This window comes from Mastigoproctus giganteus, chromosome 10, assembly GCF_048544385.1.
Source record: "Mastigoproctus giganteus isolate SK-2022 chromosome 10, ASM4854438v1, whole genome shotgun sequence".
In the NCBI taxonomy this organism is placed as follows: domain Eukaryota; kingdom Metazoa; phylum Arthropoda; class Arachnida; order Uropygi; family Thelyphonidae; genus Mastigoproctus; species Mastigoproctus giganteus.
Genome location: NC_143584.1, coordinates 209,688,091 through 209,702,011, shown reverse-complemented (window position 1 = coordinate 209,702,011; position 13,921 = coordinate 209,688,091). Strand labels below are relative to the sequence as shown.

At 38.2% G+C, this 13,921-nt stretch overlaps 1 protein-coding gene across 1 annotated transcript; it reads left to right on the top strand.

Moving 5' to 3' along the window:
• The first annotated feature begins 4,948 nt into the window (after positions 1-4,948).
• Positions 4,949-10,699, top strand: LOC150079834 (uncharacterized). Its single transcript, XM_090383618.1, has 4 exons — positions 4,949-4,996; positions 5,994-6,218; positions 7,590-7,637; positions 9,995-10,699. Exons 1-4 carry the CDS (start codon positions 4,987-4,989, stop codon positions 10,612-10,614), a joined length of 903 nt encoding a protein of 300 aa, XP_090239744.1. The 5' UTR covers positions 4,949-4,986; the 3' UTR covers positions 10,615-10,699.
• Positions 10,700-13,921: the final 3,222 nt, after the last annotated feature.

Below are 13,921 nucleotides of genomic sequence, written 5' to 3'. Positions count from 1 at the left end.
AACACTTATTCCTTCTACCTAGGGCCGATCTTCCCTTAGACCTGCCCCCTTCCAACCCCCTACTTCTCCTTCCTCTACCTAAAGCACTCCTAAAGTTCTTTAAGAGTGCTCAGCATGACGATAGTTGAACCCGGCATGCCTTCACGTGGCAGGGTTGGGGGGTGGAGGTGGCGATTCAGTGTCTCTGACCCTCACCTGCTAGGTCGCCAATCCGGCCACTACACACAACAGAACAACGGCCGGAAGAGAGATGCATATTACAAGAAGAAATGAAGCGGCTAATGGGGGAAACTCCGAGCTCTGCTCAGGCAGCCCAACACACACACACACACACACACACACACACACACACACACACACACACACACACACACACACCTGAACATCACTTCCCGGACAAGAGTGATGAAAACGTGACAAACACTGGACCTGACTACCACTTGCAGGGACTATACTGAAGACAGCATGGACCGGACCTGAGTATCATGAACGAAAGCTACCTGATCAGACCTCTGTGGAGGGTAGACGGATACCACCGAACCTGACAGTGCAGCTCTGTTGCAAAGCGCCTTATTGGCGATCTAATCGAGCTCCCTGTCTCGATTTACTTTATACCCTCCTCCCCGGGGGGGTTGAAACGGTTCTCCATCTCCTCCCCTGCCTGCCACCCCTCCTTTCCTCTGGTAAGGTCTGGGCAGGCCCCATTGATCACCGGAGTCGTCTCCTCTATCGACCCCATTCTTCTGTCTTTTCCCCCAGTCTTCAGTCTCCCTCCCCAACTCTAACTATACATCAGAGTACACCCCACACGTCAAAATTGAATCATGCAAAATTGAACCTCGCACAACGACTTTTGGCTACCAATTCTAGTGTTCCCTCTTTTTATTTTATTTAATTATTTTTATTTTACTTCATTTAATTATTTTTTATTTTATTTTATTTTATTTCATTTTATTTTTATTATTTTATTACTATTATTTTATTTTATTTCATTTTATTTTTATTATTTTATTACTATTATTTTATTTTATTTTTTTTTTTAGGTCCTAGCCACTGAAATCTCAGGAAACTAGGTGGCAGGACCTGCCAGAGTGAATTATATCCTACTGGGTACCTAGTTTGCCTTCACGGGGCTCAAGTGGGACAACGTCGGGCCTCAGCAGGGGTCTGGCGGCTAAAGGACCATAAGAACAACGGTACATGACATTACACATATACAGAGTCCATACACTTTTATATCTCTGGCATTTCCAGTGAACTGATACACCCACAATGTAAAGTACGCGGAGGCCTGTTTTGCTGTTGGAGGGGATCATACGCCGTACTGATGTCATGGTGGTCATATATTTTCGAGTACCTTGTATCGACTTCTGTAATATCACCTTATGGTAATTCTTACAACCCCTATAAATATCCCTTTTACCTGTCTGAACTGACTGTATCTTCATTTCATCGTTATTCTATGGTACACCACCATAACAAATTTGGTCCCGCTTCATCGCAAGCTGCACGAGTTACACCACGTTTTTTACGTGTTCTGTTAATTTTGTTCAGCAGTGTATTTATATTTTCTCTAAGAATAATTAAGATCCTTATATATTTTCAAAAATCCAATACTTAATTAATAAAAGTGCAGATACGCAGTACCAATATCCTTATGGGTTTATATTCCTTAAATTATGAAGAAAATTATTGCTCTAGATTTTTCCCAGTTATTGATATAAAATTATTGAAACACTGCAAATACTTTCAAGTAGTTCAACTTATATTTGATATATGACTTATCAACAATGTTTCAAAAACAATATCAAACAATATATTCGGTTGTTTAGAAAAAAATTACGATCCAGCTGAAGCCAGGTGGCGTCATTTATATCGTGTTTATAAATAAATTATATTATTTTAAGCATTTAAAATTCAAAATTGCTTTCCAATAACTTTCTTTCAGTCAGGTTCAGAAGAAAATATGACCTCCACTGCACTGACATCCTTTCGGAAAAACATCAAATGTACACTGATGTCCAAAAGTTAGGTTACAACAATAAAATCTAAGATTTGAAGAAAATATTATTTTGTATAAATCCTATAAAATCTTCTGTGGAAGAGTGCTTTTTATTTTCCTCAATTGTACTGAGTTTGGAAAGAAAACATGAGATCATGGAAACCCAAATCTGAAATGAATTCGAGGGATTAAATGGGTATGATGGTTCCCGAGACCCAAACGACTCTCACAACGAGCTCTCATTTCTTTACAAGGCTAATGATAAGGGCTTTGTCGACGGCATCACTGGACCTCTTTCAACTGAAGATGGACCTTTCAAGGTCGTCTTGTAAAAATCGATTTATCCAGTCCTGAACAATAACGGAGAAGGTACTACAGTAGTCGCACGCAATAATTAACTCTTGCTTAGAGCATACTGAGATAGATAACGTTGTCTTCAATTGTTCCAAACCATTAATTAAAAAATAATAATAAGCAAAAGCTAAAGCGCATTTCCGATATTTGCCCATAGGCATCAAATTCTTAGTTATCTGATCGGCCCTTTGGCAATAAATTCACATTCCTCTACGCATGGAGGCTTTTCAGTTGTAGTAGTAGGGTTGTAGGAGCTTCAGCGATTAAGGCCATATTTCTCCGTGTATACTTTCTGTAAATTGCATGTGTTCTGTGGTAGATTTGCTGTTTTGCTGGAGGGAAAACCTGAGGTTCCGGGAGAAAAAACCATGCTGTCATCTAACTCAGCCATGTTGTCAGAAAGGCCCATAAAAATTCTTCCCGTCATCGACCGGACTCAAAATCAGGTCTTTTACACTCGGTGTGGGGAGGATGGAGATTCTACCAACGTTGCTACCCACGTGGGCAGGATTTTCAGAGTTATAACAAAGTTGGGTTTGGTGGTCCGGTGTTCACTCTTTGTTGAACAAGTGGTTATCTGTCGAGTAGTCATTTTTTTACCTACTTAAGCTACTAGTACCTATAATAATACAGTCACTGGCCAAAAAATTATAAACCTTTTTCATTATCTATTAGAACCACCTTTTCTCGAATTATAGCCCGTATACGTGTTTGAGAGAGTTTTGCTCCCTATTTGACTATTCTTCCTTCAGGATATTAATCAGCTGTTGTAATGTGATCGATAGAAAATTGCTAAGCCGAACAATCCTTTCCAACATAACCTAAACATTCTCAATTGGAATCAGATCTAAAGAATTAGGCGGCCAGGTAAGATTTTGGATATCTTGGGAACCATTCAGATACCGACTTTGCACAGCGGATAGTTGTGTTGTCGTTTTAAGAGAATTCATCGAAATCGGGGTAAAAATGAAGCATTTCGTGGCGAAGTTGGTTCGCCACGACAGAAAGATATTACTTGGAGGTAATAAAGAAACCAGACCGTTTCAAAAGAACATACTCCATAACATGATACCACATACAGCCTCTTGAGTGATGAACACGAGACAGTCTGGATGCAGCCCTCGTTGGTAGCACAATTGATATCGTCACCATCCTCCCCACATCGGGTGAAAAAGACCTAAGTTCGATTCCCGTCAACGACGCTAGGAACTTTTATGGGCCTTTTTCACAACGTGGCTGAGTTAGTCAGTCTCAGGCGTTGGTACATAGTTTTGTTTCTCCCGGAAACTCGGATTTATTGTCTAGAAAACAGCAGATCGACCGAAGAATACACGCAATTTACAGACATTATATACGGCTTAAGTTGCTGATGCACCTAAAAGCTTACAATGACCAATCATAAGGTTCACGCCACACTTTCACTCCTACCATTGGCACAAAGAGATGTAAATCTACTCCTCAGACTTAAATGATCTTTTTCCATTGCTCCACAGCCTTCGTAGGGTAATACATTTGGTAAAATCATAGTCCTTCCGACACCGGCTACAAAAGACCTGAGTTCGAATCCCGTCAATGACGCCAGGAATTTTTAATGATCTTTTTCATAACGTGGCTGATTTAGTCGGTCTCAGACGAAGGTTACGTGGTTTCTCTCCAGGAAATTCGGGTTTTTCGTCCAGCAAACAGTAAATCGACAACAGAACACGCAGTTCTGTTGGCAATATGGTCTCAGTTGCTGAAGTGTCTAAAACCCTACAACAACCAACAGCCACAGTCTATTCTTGACGTTGGCGGTTATCACTCCAGTCGAATATTTCGCTTGTTTGTCGAAACGTTTCTGAAAATCAGAAAGGTAACCCCTCTTCTCCAAATCCGGATCGACATGGAGAAGACAGGTTTTCTTTCCCATATCGATCCGGACACGGGGAAGATAAGCCAAGAAGCCGTACTAAGAAACCGTAATAAAGCATACAGTGTATATCTGATACCAAGGAACTTGTGATCACACCATGTGAAAACTTATATTTGCATACCGTACGTTTAATTATCTATTGATGAAATTGCAAAAGGCTTCTAATTTTTTGGCCAGTGAGTGTAGTAAATAGAATTAGTGAGACATTAGAGAATTAATGACAATAAAATGCATTAATACTAATTTCCATTGCTTCGACTATTTTCTCCTAAAAAATTATTACTCGTTTCAAAGGTTTCCACCTAAAATATTCACTCCCGGGTTCATGACGTAATGTTCTTTAGGCTATGATAGCAAAGATTGGGAAATCTTCAGCCATTAAAAGAAACTCCTTAAATTCACACCCTCCTTAAATTCACAAGCGATATAATACTTGAGAGTTAAAAAACAATTTAGTGAACCCAACAAAATTTAAAGAAATTAGTGAAGTGAGTTAGTACATAATCAGAAAATAAAATAATCAGAAAAATTAAGACTGTTTTTATTTTTCGTCTACCTGTGGCGCTGGTTTAGTACGCGAGAATCTTTTGGGGGAACGCAGAGTATTGGTGTCTTTACGTCTGCATACACAGAATTGTATTATTTGTGGGTGATGTACTGCTAAAGTTAAATTCTCGAAGTATTTAATCCTCTTCGAGTTTTATTCGATACTCGATTAATGGAATCAGGTACGTTTGTGTTTCCTATTACTTGTAAAAAAATATTTTCATTTTTTTCCTGCATTCTCAAGTAATTTAGTAGTACTACCATTATACGTTTAAGTTAACACTAACAACCCAACCTTTCGACATAAGAAAACCAAAAGAAAAAAAAAAAGTACGTTTAACATTTTCAGCAGGTAGTAATGTTAGGCTAATTCAGTTCAAATTCGTAAATTTATCTCGTTAGCTTGATTATTGACAGCCATTATGGCACAAGTACATTCATTATAAGTTCAATTGTAAATCACGATTATAGATAACATTATCCTTTAAATTAGTCACATTGTTGATTGTGTTAACTGCATTCTAGTTTTGGTTGTTAAATACGAAAAAACAATATTTTTTTTTCAACATTATTAATATGGGATAAGTTGCTCAATTATTTTTATTAATTATGTAAAGAATGGTTTCTATAAAACCACTTGTGTATGTAAAGTTACGCATATTGTAATGGAAAGTGGTTTTAATTTGCAGATAGTATTTGAATTTTATTTCTTAGCCATTATCTGTTCTCAGTTTCCAGATTGACTAACAGTGCACTGATTGTATTTGTTTTTCATAATTGGTTAATTGAGTCGAAAATACCGATTTATTTAGTGAAACTTTCCCTTAATTCCAGCAGAGTGTTAGTACATAAATACGTTACTGTATTTCCAATGTCTATAATAAACCGAACTTCCCTCGCAAAATAAGTTAAATTGTCAACATCCAGGCTAATTTTATAATAATTTATTTTCTTTCGTAGACTTATAAAGAAAAAAATTAAAATGGTGGTTCAGAAACAAGTATTGTGTACTAACTTTAAAATTGTGTTTAATGTAGTTGTCATTAAAGCTTGGGAGGTGGGTGGATTTGTTTTGAAAAAATCTGAAGGGAATTGGATTTTGTTTCGTGTATATTTAAATATCGTTACACGATATTTAATATACTTAGAATAATAATTTCTCACTGCTATATTTACCAGGTTCCAAAATGGTCAAGAATGGAGCAAGCGATTCAGATGACGATGAACCTGAAGTAATTTCCGAAGTGGAGGTTGAAGTTGATACTACGAAGTCGTCGTCTTCTTCGGAATCCACCGAATCCATTTCCAAGAAGAGATTACTTGGTAATGGAACATTCAGTTTACCTAAGTCGGGCACTCATCCGTCCACCCTGAATATGGTCTGCGAAGCAATTGAAGCAATAGGTAAATGAATAATTTATTCTTCTTTTCAACTTTTGATTCTGCGCATGAGTATGCCTAATTTAGCGAGAATTTCTCATCTCTAAAGATTAATTAAAATGAATATTTTAATAGGTTGTAGCTCGTTATGGTTTGAAGGAAGTGGAGGACTGGCCCGTGGTATGTTAGATAACAGATCGCCCTTTCTCCCCACCCCGCGTTTTAAGTAGGTTTGGATATCGATGTAGTTTCACGCGAATTTAATCAAAAAGTAGGCTTATCTTTATAGCCCTTTCGCCATATGGAGCTCATCAGAAGGTCTTTGAAATACTGTTGCCGTTTGGTCAAAGATAGCAGACGATGGAATAAAGCATTGCTCTGGTATATAGCAGAGAAGTGCCGTGGCCGGTAAGAAACTGTTGGCAATTTGGATAATGAATTTTTTTTTTTTTTTTTTTTTTTTTTTACAGGTGGGGGGGTTGATCTCGCAGAAAAATGTTTCGTGGCTGTTATTTTTGACCGCGTGTCCTTGTTCGAAACGTGGGAAAAAGGTTGTAGAAGAGTTCTCATGTGTGCCTTTCTCTCAAGACGTGGTCGGCTATTATTAATGCAAAGATGGATTATTTCATTGTCAGCCTTTATTACGAAAATAAAATTACATTTATCGAAAGTAAAATAAAGGACAAACTTAGCGCAACAATTATTTCAATCATAATTCGATTTGTTCTCTTCGTACATTTTTAAGGTTAAAAAAATTAATATGATAAACGTTTAAAGAATACGATCATTTTTTAACAAATGGAAAGTAAATTGCGTAAAAATGAATGTAAAATGTTATATCGATGAGTTGAAGGATCATCTATAAAAAAAATTGGTGATCTTTGAACTTTTTACCTTAAAGTATAGGAAGTTTAATAAAACAAACTACTGGAACCATCCCATTGTGTTCCTGCAGGCCGCAGGGGGAGGGTGTAATGATTTGAAGCATGTTTTTGTGACATTCCAATGGTCGTCTGGCGGATATCCTGAACATCATGTGGATCAGGTACATCGAAACCTGGTCGAATGTACCCGATCCTCAATGGTGTTCAAGATGACATTTGCCAAAGAATGGTTTGAGCAACGCTCTGGCCAGAGGAATCCTCGATCTCAGTCCCAATGAGTATCTTTGGGATGCATTGGACAGATGGCATTGTTAACTAAAAAAAGTTTTGATTTTAAGAGACGTAATTTGTTAAATTTTCTTTGTTTATAATGCGGTTTTTGCCACTTGTCGCCCCCCCCTCTCAAAATTAAGGCTGTGGACTGTCACTTCCGATACTTCCCTCGAATCCTTAGGAGTTCATTCGAGATGAAAAATGCCCTATTGTAAATAATGTCCTATCCTTATTTCAGGTGAGCGCAAAGGAGCCTCTGTTCAAGCTATCAAAAACTGGATCCTTGGTAAGTTGAATGCTTTTTTTTTTCTCTCTCTCTCTATTTGAGTGTATAATTTTGCTGTTTGCGCAGATAATTTATGTATCTTTTTACGTATTACGACCAATCTGTTTAAATCAAAGTGCATTTGTAGAAAAAACTAAGTGGTAAAATAAAGTAAAATGTAGAAAAAAATAAGGGGTAAATAACGGATAAATTTCTCTTACAAAAGCAGTTAATTTTACCGGCCTAAGGAGAAAATGCGATCTACCGTATTTTTTTTATTTATTATTTTTTAAATTATTTATTTTATTATTTTTATTTATTAAACTTGGTCTCCCCATCCAGTTTTCCTGGCAACCACGCGATCTATATAAAATACCGTTTATGCAATACTATAATATAATACAGTGCATACTTCCACTAGTTGGTTAAAATCCCAGTTACGTGAAGCCGGACCAGGGACAAAAAGAAAAAGTCATTGTCGTTTGCACTATCCCACAAGATATGGAATGTGCCAAAAGATCACGATTGTGATTGTTGCTTTTGTAATGTGAATGTTGTTACTGGTTTTTCAGAAGAATAAACAAAAGCTTGTTTATCCGAACCTGGATTCGGCAATGAGGCCAATCCCTCACGATGACAGTATTGCAATCCCTATACCCCCACATCACGGACTAGATTCTTTAGAAGGCAAAACAGAATGCGACAAAGAAATAACGTTAATAAAAGATTAAGTTAATATTGACTGTTAAATAAGAAGAGAAACACGTGGATTAGGTAGCAAACTCAAGTAAAGGACATTCTTATCAAAACTAAAGAACTAAAATGATCTTGGGCAGGACACATAGCTCGAATACCTGATGACAGATGGACTAAGAATATAACAGAATGGTACCCAAGAGGAGTTAGAAAACCTGGAAGACAACGGCGGAGATGGACAGATGAAATTCATGAGTTTGTGGGTAGTAAATGGATGGCCATTACACAAAACAAGGAACTGGAAAGTTGCTGGAGAAGCCTTCATCCTGCAGTGGATTGAAAATGGTTGATGATGATACCACAGTTTTGGTAAACACGACAATTATGGCTGAAATATTATCAGAAGTCCTCAGTTTGCTTCAGTTTATCATTTTAAATGGAAAACAAATAATGTAACGTTCACCAGGTGCAAACTAATATTTAGTTGAACCGCCTCTGGCCCTGATGACATTGTCAACGCATTGACAAGATCAATGCCATAGATACGAAATGCACCCCCATATCATTTGGCTGGTAAGGAATTCCACTGTAGACACCATACAGTCTGGATGGTATTCTTCACCACATCTACGGCGAATCGTTTGTCTCCCATCAGAGCCATGCAGGTTGAATTTCTTCTCTTTCTAGAAAATAACTGACTTCAACTGCTTGGGGATCCATTTGACACGCTCCTTATACAAAATTAATGGGGCCTTTATCATTTTTTGTGTGAGGAGAGGCTTCTTCTTAGGACGACGGGTACAAGTCCATTTTTGAAGAGGCGTCTTCTGACTGTTACTGCACTTGCTACCACTCCTATATGTTCTTCCCATTCTCTTTTCAGCTCAGACGAAGAAGCTTTACAGTTTTTAAGGCACAAGCGCTTCAAAACGTGGTCCTGTTTTGCCGCAGAGACTCGTTTGCGTCCAGTTCCTTTTTTCCTCTCAGCAGAACCAGTATTCTTAAGTTTGAAAACAAATCTACTGACTGTCAAGTGATTACAAGACACTCTATAAGCAATATGACGGAAAGAACATCCTTCCTCACGTAAAGCAACAATAGCACTCTTTCTTCTTGGTGTCAACTGCACATAACTCTCCATCATGACACAAGCAAGGAATGACTAACTCCTGCAGAGTGTGCTTATATAGCTGAAAGTAACAGCTGATGCAATATTACGTCATCACCTACGCGTGTCAATCTTATCTGATGCAATCTGTAATAAATATTGCCATATACATGCGTTATTCGGACGACAATTACAATTTTAAGGGGTGATGCACTTTCTTCTAACACCAGTGTATGATGTCACCCATATGTTGTCTTATAACAGACAATTTAGGATGAGGTGCAACTGATTCTAAGTCATCACGTCCTCATGTTCTTCGTGAAGAACATTTTCTGCAATCTCTCCCTCAGAAAAAAATTGATAGCCCGGATCACCTTCATCATTGAAGGTGATTCGGGACACTCTTCAATGATCTTCGTCATTGAAGAGTGTCCCATTCCAATAAGAATCGAACTTTCAATCTCCATTAAACTTTTAATCGATTGCGGATCTTTTAAATTCTTGGCACATTTATTGCAGTATGTTGACCCATATTGCATTTTATTCGATTTATATTTCGCCTCTTCTCTTTTAGGAAATTATATGCACCTCGATGCCACTCGACTGAACCTCTTGTTAAAAAAAGCCTTCGCTAAAGGCATCAACGATGGAATGTTACGAAGACCAGCGAATTCCAATGCTGCACAGGGTGCTAGTGTTGGTCGCTATCTTCTTCAGAAGAAGAAAGTCGTCAAGAAACCTGAAAAGGGTAAAAGTGCAGCGGGTGGTAAGGAGTCCAAAGAGAAACCAAAAACAATCGCAAAACCCAAAGTTGAAAAACCTCGAGCGGCCGTTTCTAAGAAAATTACGCCCCCGAAAGCGAAGAAGACCCAGGAGAATGCGAACCCCAAACCGAAAAAGAATAAGGAAAAGCCCGTAGAAAGAATTGTTTCCTCCGATACCGAAGTCATCGAAGCAAAGCCCAAAAAGACAGCGAAGAAGAAACTCCAAAAATCCAAATCGGAAAACGACTTGGGAAGTAAAGTGAAACCTCCGAAGACTGCAGTAAAGAAAATTGCCAAGCCCAAGAAACAAGCGGCAACGGGACAGGAGAAAAGTGTGAAATCGGCCCCGTCCAAAAGTGCAGCGTCCAGCAAGACAACTGGAAAACAACGGAAACGCCAGGAAGGAAAAGACGTAGTTAAAGTCAATTGAAACATTTTTAAAACTTAATTTTTATATCTCTGCTTTAATGTTTTTACTCCTTTTTATAATTTTATTCGATTTCAGAGGATTAAACAGTTGGATTCCTACATTCGATGTCTTTTGTAAATTTTTTTTTAGCTGGTTATTTGTATTTTCAGTGGTGTTATAACAGGAAGAAAAATAAATTTTAGAAAATTGGAATCTTTTATTTATATAAAAAAAATTGCTACTTTAAAGAACCCCGTGCACGAATATGATGTCAGAATAAAGGAATAAAACTTATACCACGTGACCTTTGAATTAAGTTATACTAAGGGATGGCTATCGAATTCGCGGACAGTTCTGCAAGATCTTATTTTAATTGTCATCATCTAAATCTTCAGTGGATTTCTCTTTCTCGAAATACTCTCCCTTGAACTTTACACATTTTCGCTACCGTCCTACCCACCCATTAAATGCTTCTTGCAAGCCTTTTTCGAAAGACTGCAAAGTGCTTCCGTTGTTGGACACAAAACGCTTGCCTTTCGTGATCACTGTCTGACATATTGATGGAGAAACCACTTCACACCAGAAAGTTTTATCACACCGGAATATGGCCGTCCTACTAAGACACTACCGTACCCTTCATTCATCTCTTTAGCTGTTTCTGATGCATTTAAGCTCCATCTGACACGATAAAGAATCACATATCGCTGTTCAATCTGTATGTCCGTCATGATACTAGCTTCAAAACGATCAGCAGTGACACGAAGCTAAAAAAAAATAAAACATTCACGCAACACTAGCTCGACAAGCTCATGGTCTGCTCAGTAGCGATTAGGGGAGAGCGCCTCTAGCGGCAGTTGTGGAAAGTTTGCGCGGTAAAAACAAAATTTTGCACCAGTCCGCGAATTAAATAATCACCCTTCGTACAATGAAATTGAGACAACTCGTACTGACCGCTTCATTTTCAGAGTTGGAAATGACCCCGATTCAACTTTCAATGTTTTAATAGTGGAAGCCAAAACACCTTTTAAATCTGCGGATAATTAATTCATTATGCGATTTTCCTGTACACAATACATTTCAGGAGATAACTTTTGACAGAACTTCATAAGTGGCCATCTATGGCTACTGAGGAAATTCTTCCAAGAATATATACGAAGTGGCTGAGAAATACGCGGATGCTTGCAATTTTCAGGGATTTGTGTATTATGACATCAATTATTAGCCACAATGCACTCACTGTGTCTAAAATTATCTTCGCGTTACGTTGATTCAGTTCTGTCCGTAATCATATGTCTGGGCCGGTAGTGGTTGTGGTTTGCAGGAGCCAGAGGCGTATTCGGGGGTGGGCAGAGGGGACATAGCCCACTTAACCAAAAATTTGAAATTAAAGAAACAGAACGCAGGAGGCGTTCTGAAAAAATACCTCAAAAGCTTGGTAGCCATGCTCCCCCCCCCCCCCTTACGATGATACGCCACTAGGAGCAACTATAGATAATTAGGTTGAGGATCCCAGCCCGTACGCTGTCACAGAAAAATGGACGCCTGCATTTTGACTGTGACGCTGATAATCCAGTTGACCTTAATTAAACGTAAATTTAATTATTTATATTAATCTTTTGTTTTATTTTATATTTGAAATAAATTTATTAAAATATTTAAACAATTTCTCTGTTCTGGTCTGATGAACTGACTTGTACTACAAATTTGAAACTTGCTACATGAACACAAAACTGTTCCTTGGAAATCATGAATGACATTAACATAGGAAAATTCTTTCATTAAAGAGATAGACAATCTTTTGTAGGAGGAACGTTAATTCACCCCCCCCCCCTTTTGTCTAATCTGCCCCTCATAGGAGTTAGCTTGCGTCAAAAGGGCTCTGTGAATGGAGTCATGTGACTACAAAACACGCAAAAGAAGAGGGGAAAAAAAAGTTAACTGGTATAAGGACGACCCCGAATATATTACTAAAGAATTTATTTGTATTCTACAGTAAACACCAATTTATTATACACGTGATTTGGCTCCGAAACTAGCGAATAATTGAAATATCCGGTTAAACTGGCATTCATCGAGGGAACTCAATTTTGGTCTACAATTTGAAAAACAAACCAAACTCCATGTGTCACATAAACCGGTTGGTAATTGAAGCAGGAGTGCATACTGTGAACTCCATCATCAACACTTTATACGGGAAGCTTGTTCATTATGTTTAATGCATTAACAGCTACCATTATTAATCCAAAACGAGCTCAATCCAATTCTAAAGCATCATTTGATTGTTTAACCCTTTTCCGCTAAAGGTTAAACAATATAAATTTTTTTAATTCATTATTCATGCACAATCAAAGTTTAACAGATGTTTCAAATTCAAGAAAATAATTTAGATTTAGTGATATGCTGGCCTCGTCCGAGACTGACTAACTCAGCCACGGTGTGAAAAAGCCCACAAGTTCTTGCGTGTATACGAGACTCGAATCAAGGCTTTTTCCACATAGTGTGGCAGAAGTTATTTTAACCACGGTGTTAACTGAGAGCTTTCGCAGAAGTGGGCTGTTTAGATGGAACAATATAAATACTGTCTGTACTCCTTTGGATTCATCCTTTGTTTATTTGCTCTCGTGGACATCACAGTTCATAGAATCGCCGTCCTCCTTACACCTGGTGGAAAAGACGAGTTCGATTGCCGTCGATGACGTGAGGAATGTTTATGGGCCTTTTTTTTACAACGTGACTGAGATAGTTGGTCTCAGGCGAGGGTAACGTGGATTTTACTCCCGGAAACTAGTTTTTCATTCAGCAAACAAAATCCACCACAGAACACGCCATTTACAGACAATATACCGGGTGATTATAAAATAAGTTTCCATATTCAGGAGACCCTAGTGTCAAAAGTTAAGAGATACTGCTGTGAAATTCGGTGGGTATGTCATTTAGGGTATGGGGAAACGATTTGTAGAAGAAAAATAGTTCAAATTTCCGTCACCGGTGGAGAAATTGGCACTGTAAACATGAGATGGAATACTTAACTCAGGATTATATTTTAATATCAGAACTTAGAAATGTACAGATATTGTTCTATGTGCTTTCATTTTGATTTCATTTTCATTTTGAGATGACATTCTGAAAACGGAGGACTGCATGCGAGACAACTTCGCGTAGCATCTCATTGGGGATGTTGGCTACATGCTGTTTGATGCTTCCTTTCAAATAGACAAGCGTCTGTGCCGCCACGGTAAACTGTCTTTCAGGTATCCCCATAGTCAGAAATCGGAGGAATTGAGATCTGGTGGGATTGGCCAGAACTGCGGAAAGTCTTGAGAAATGA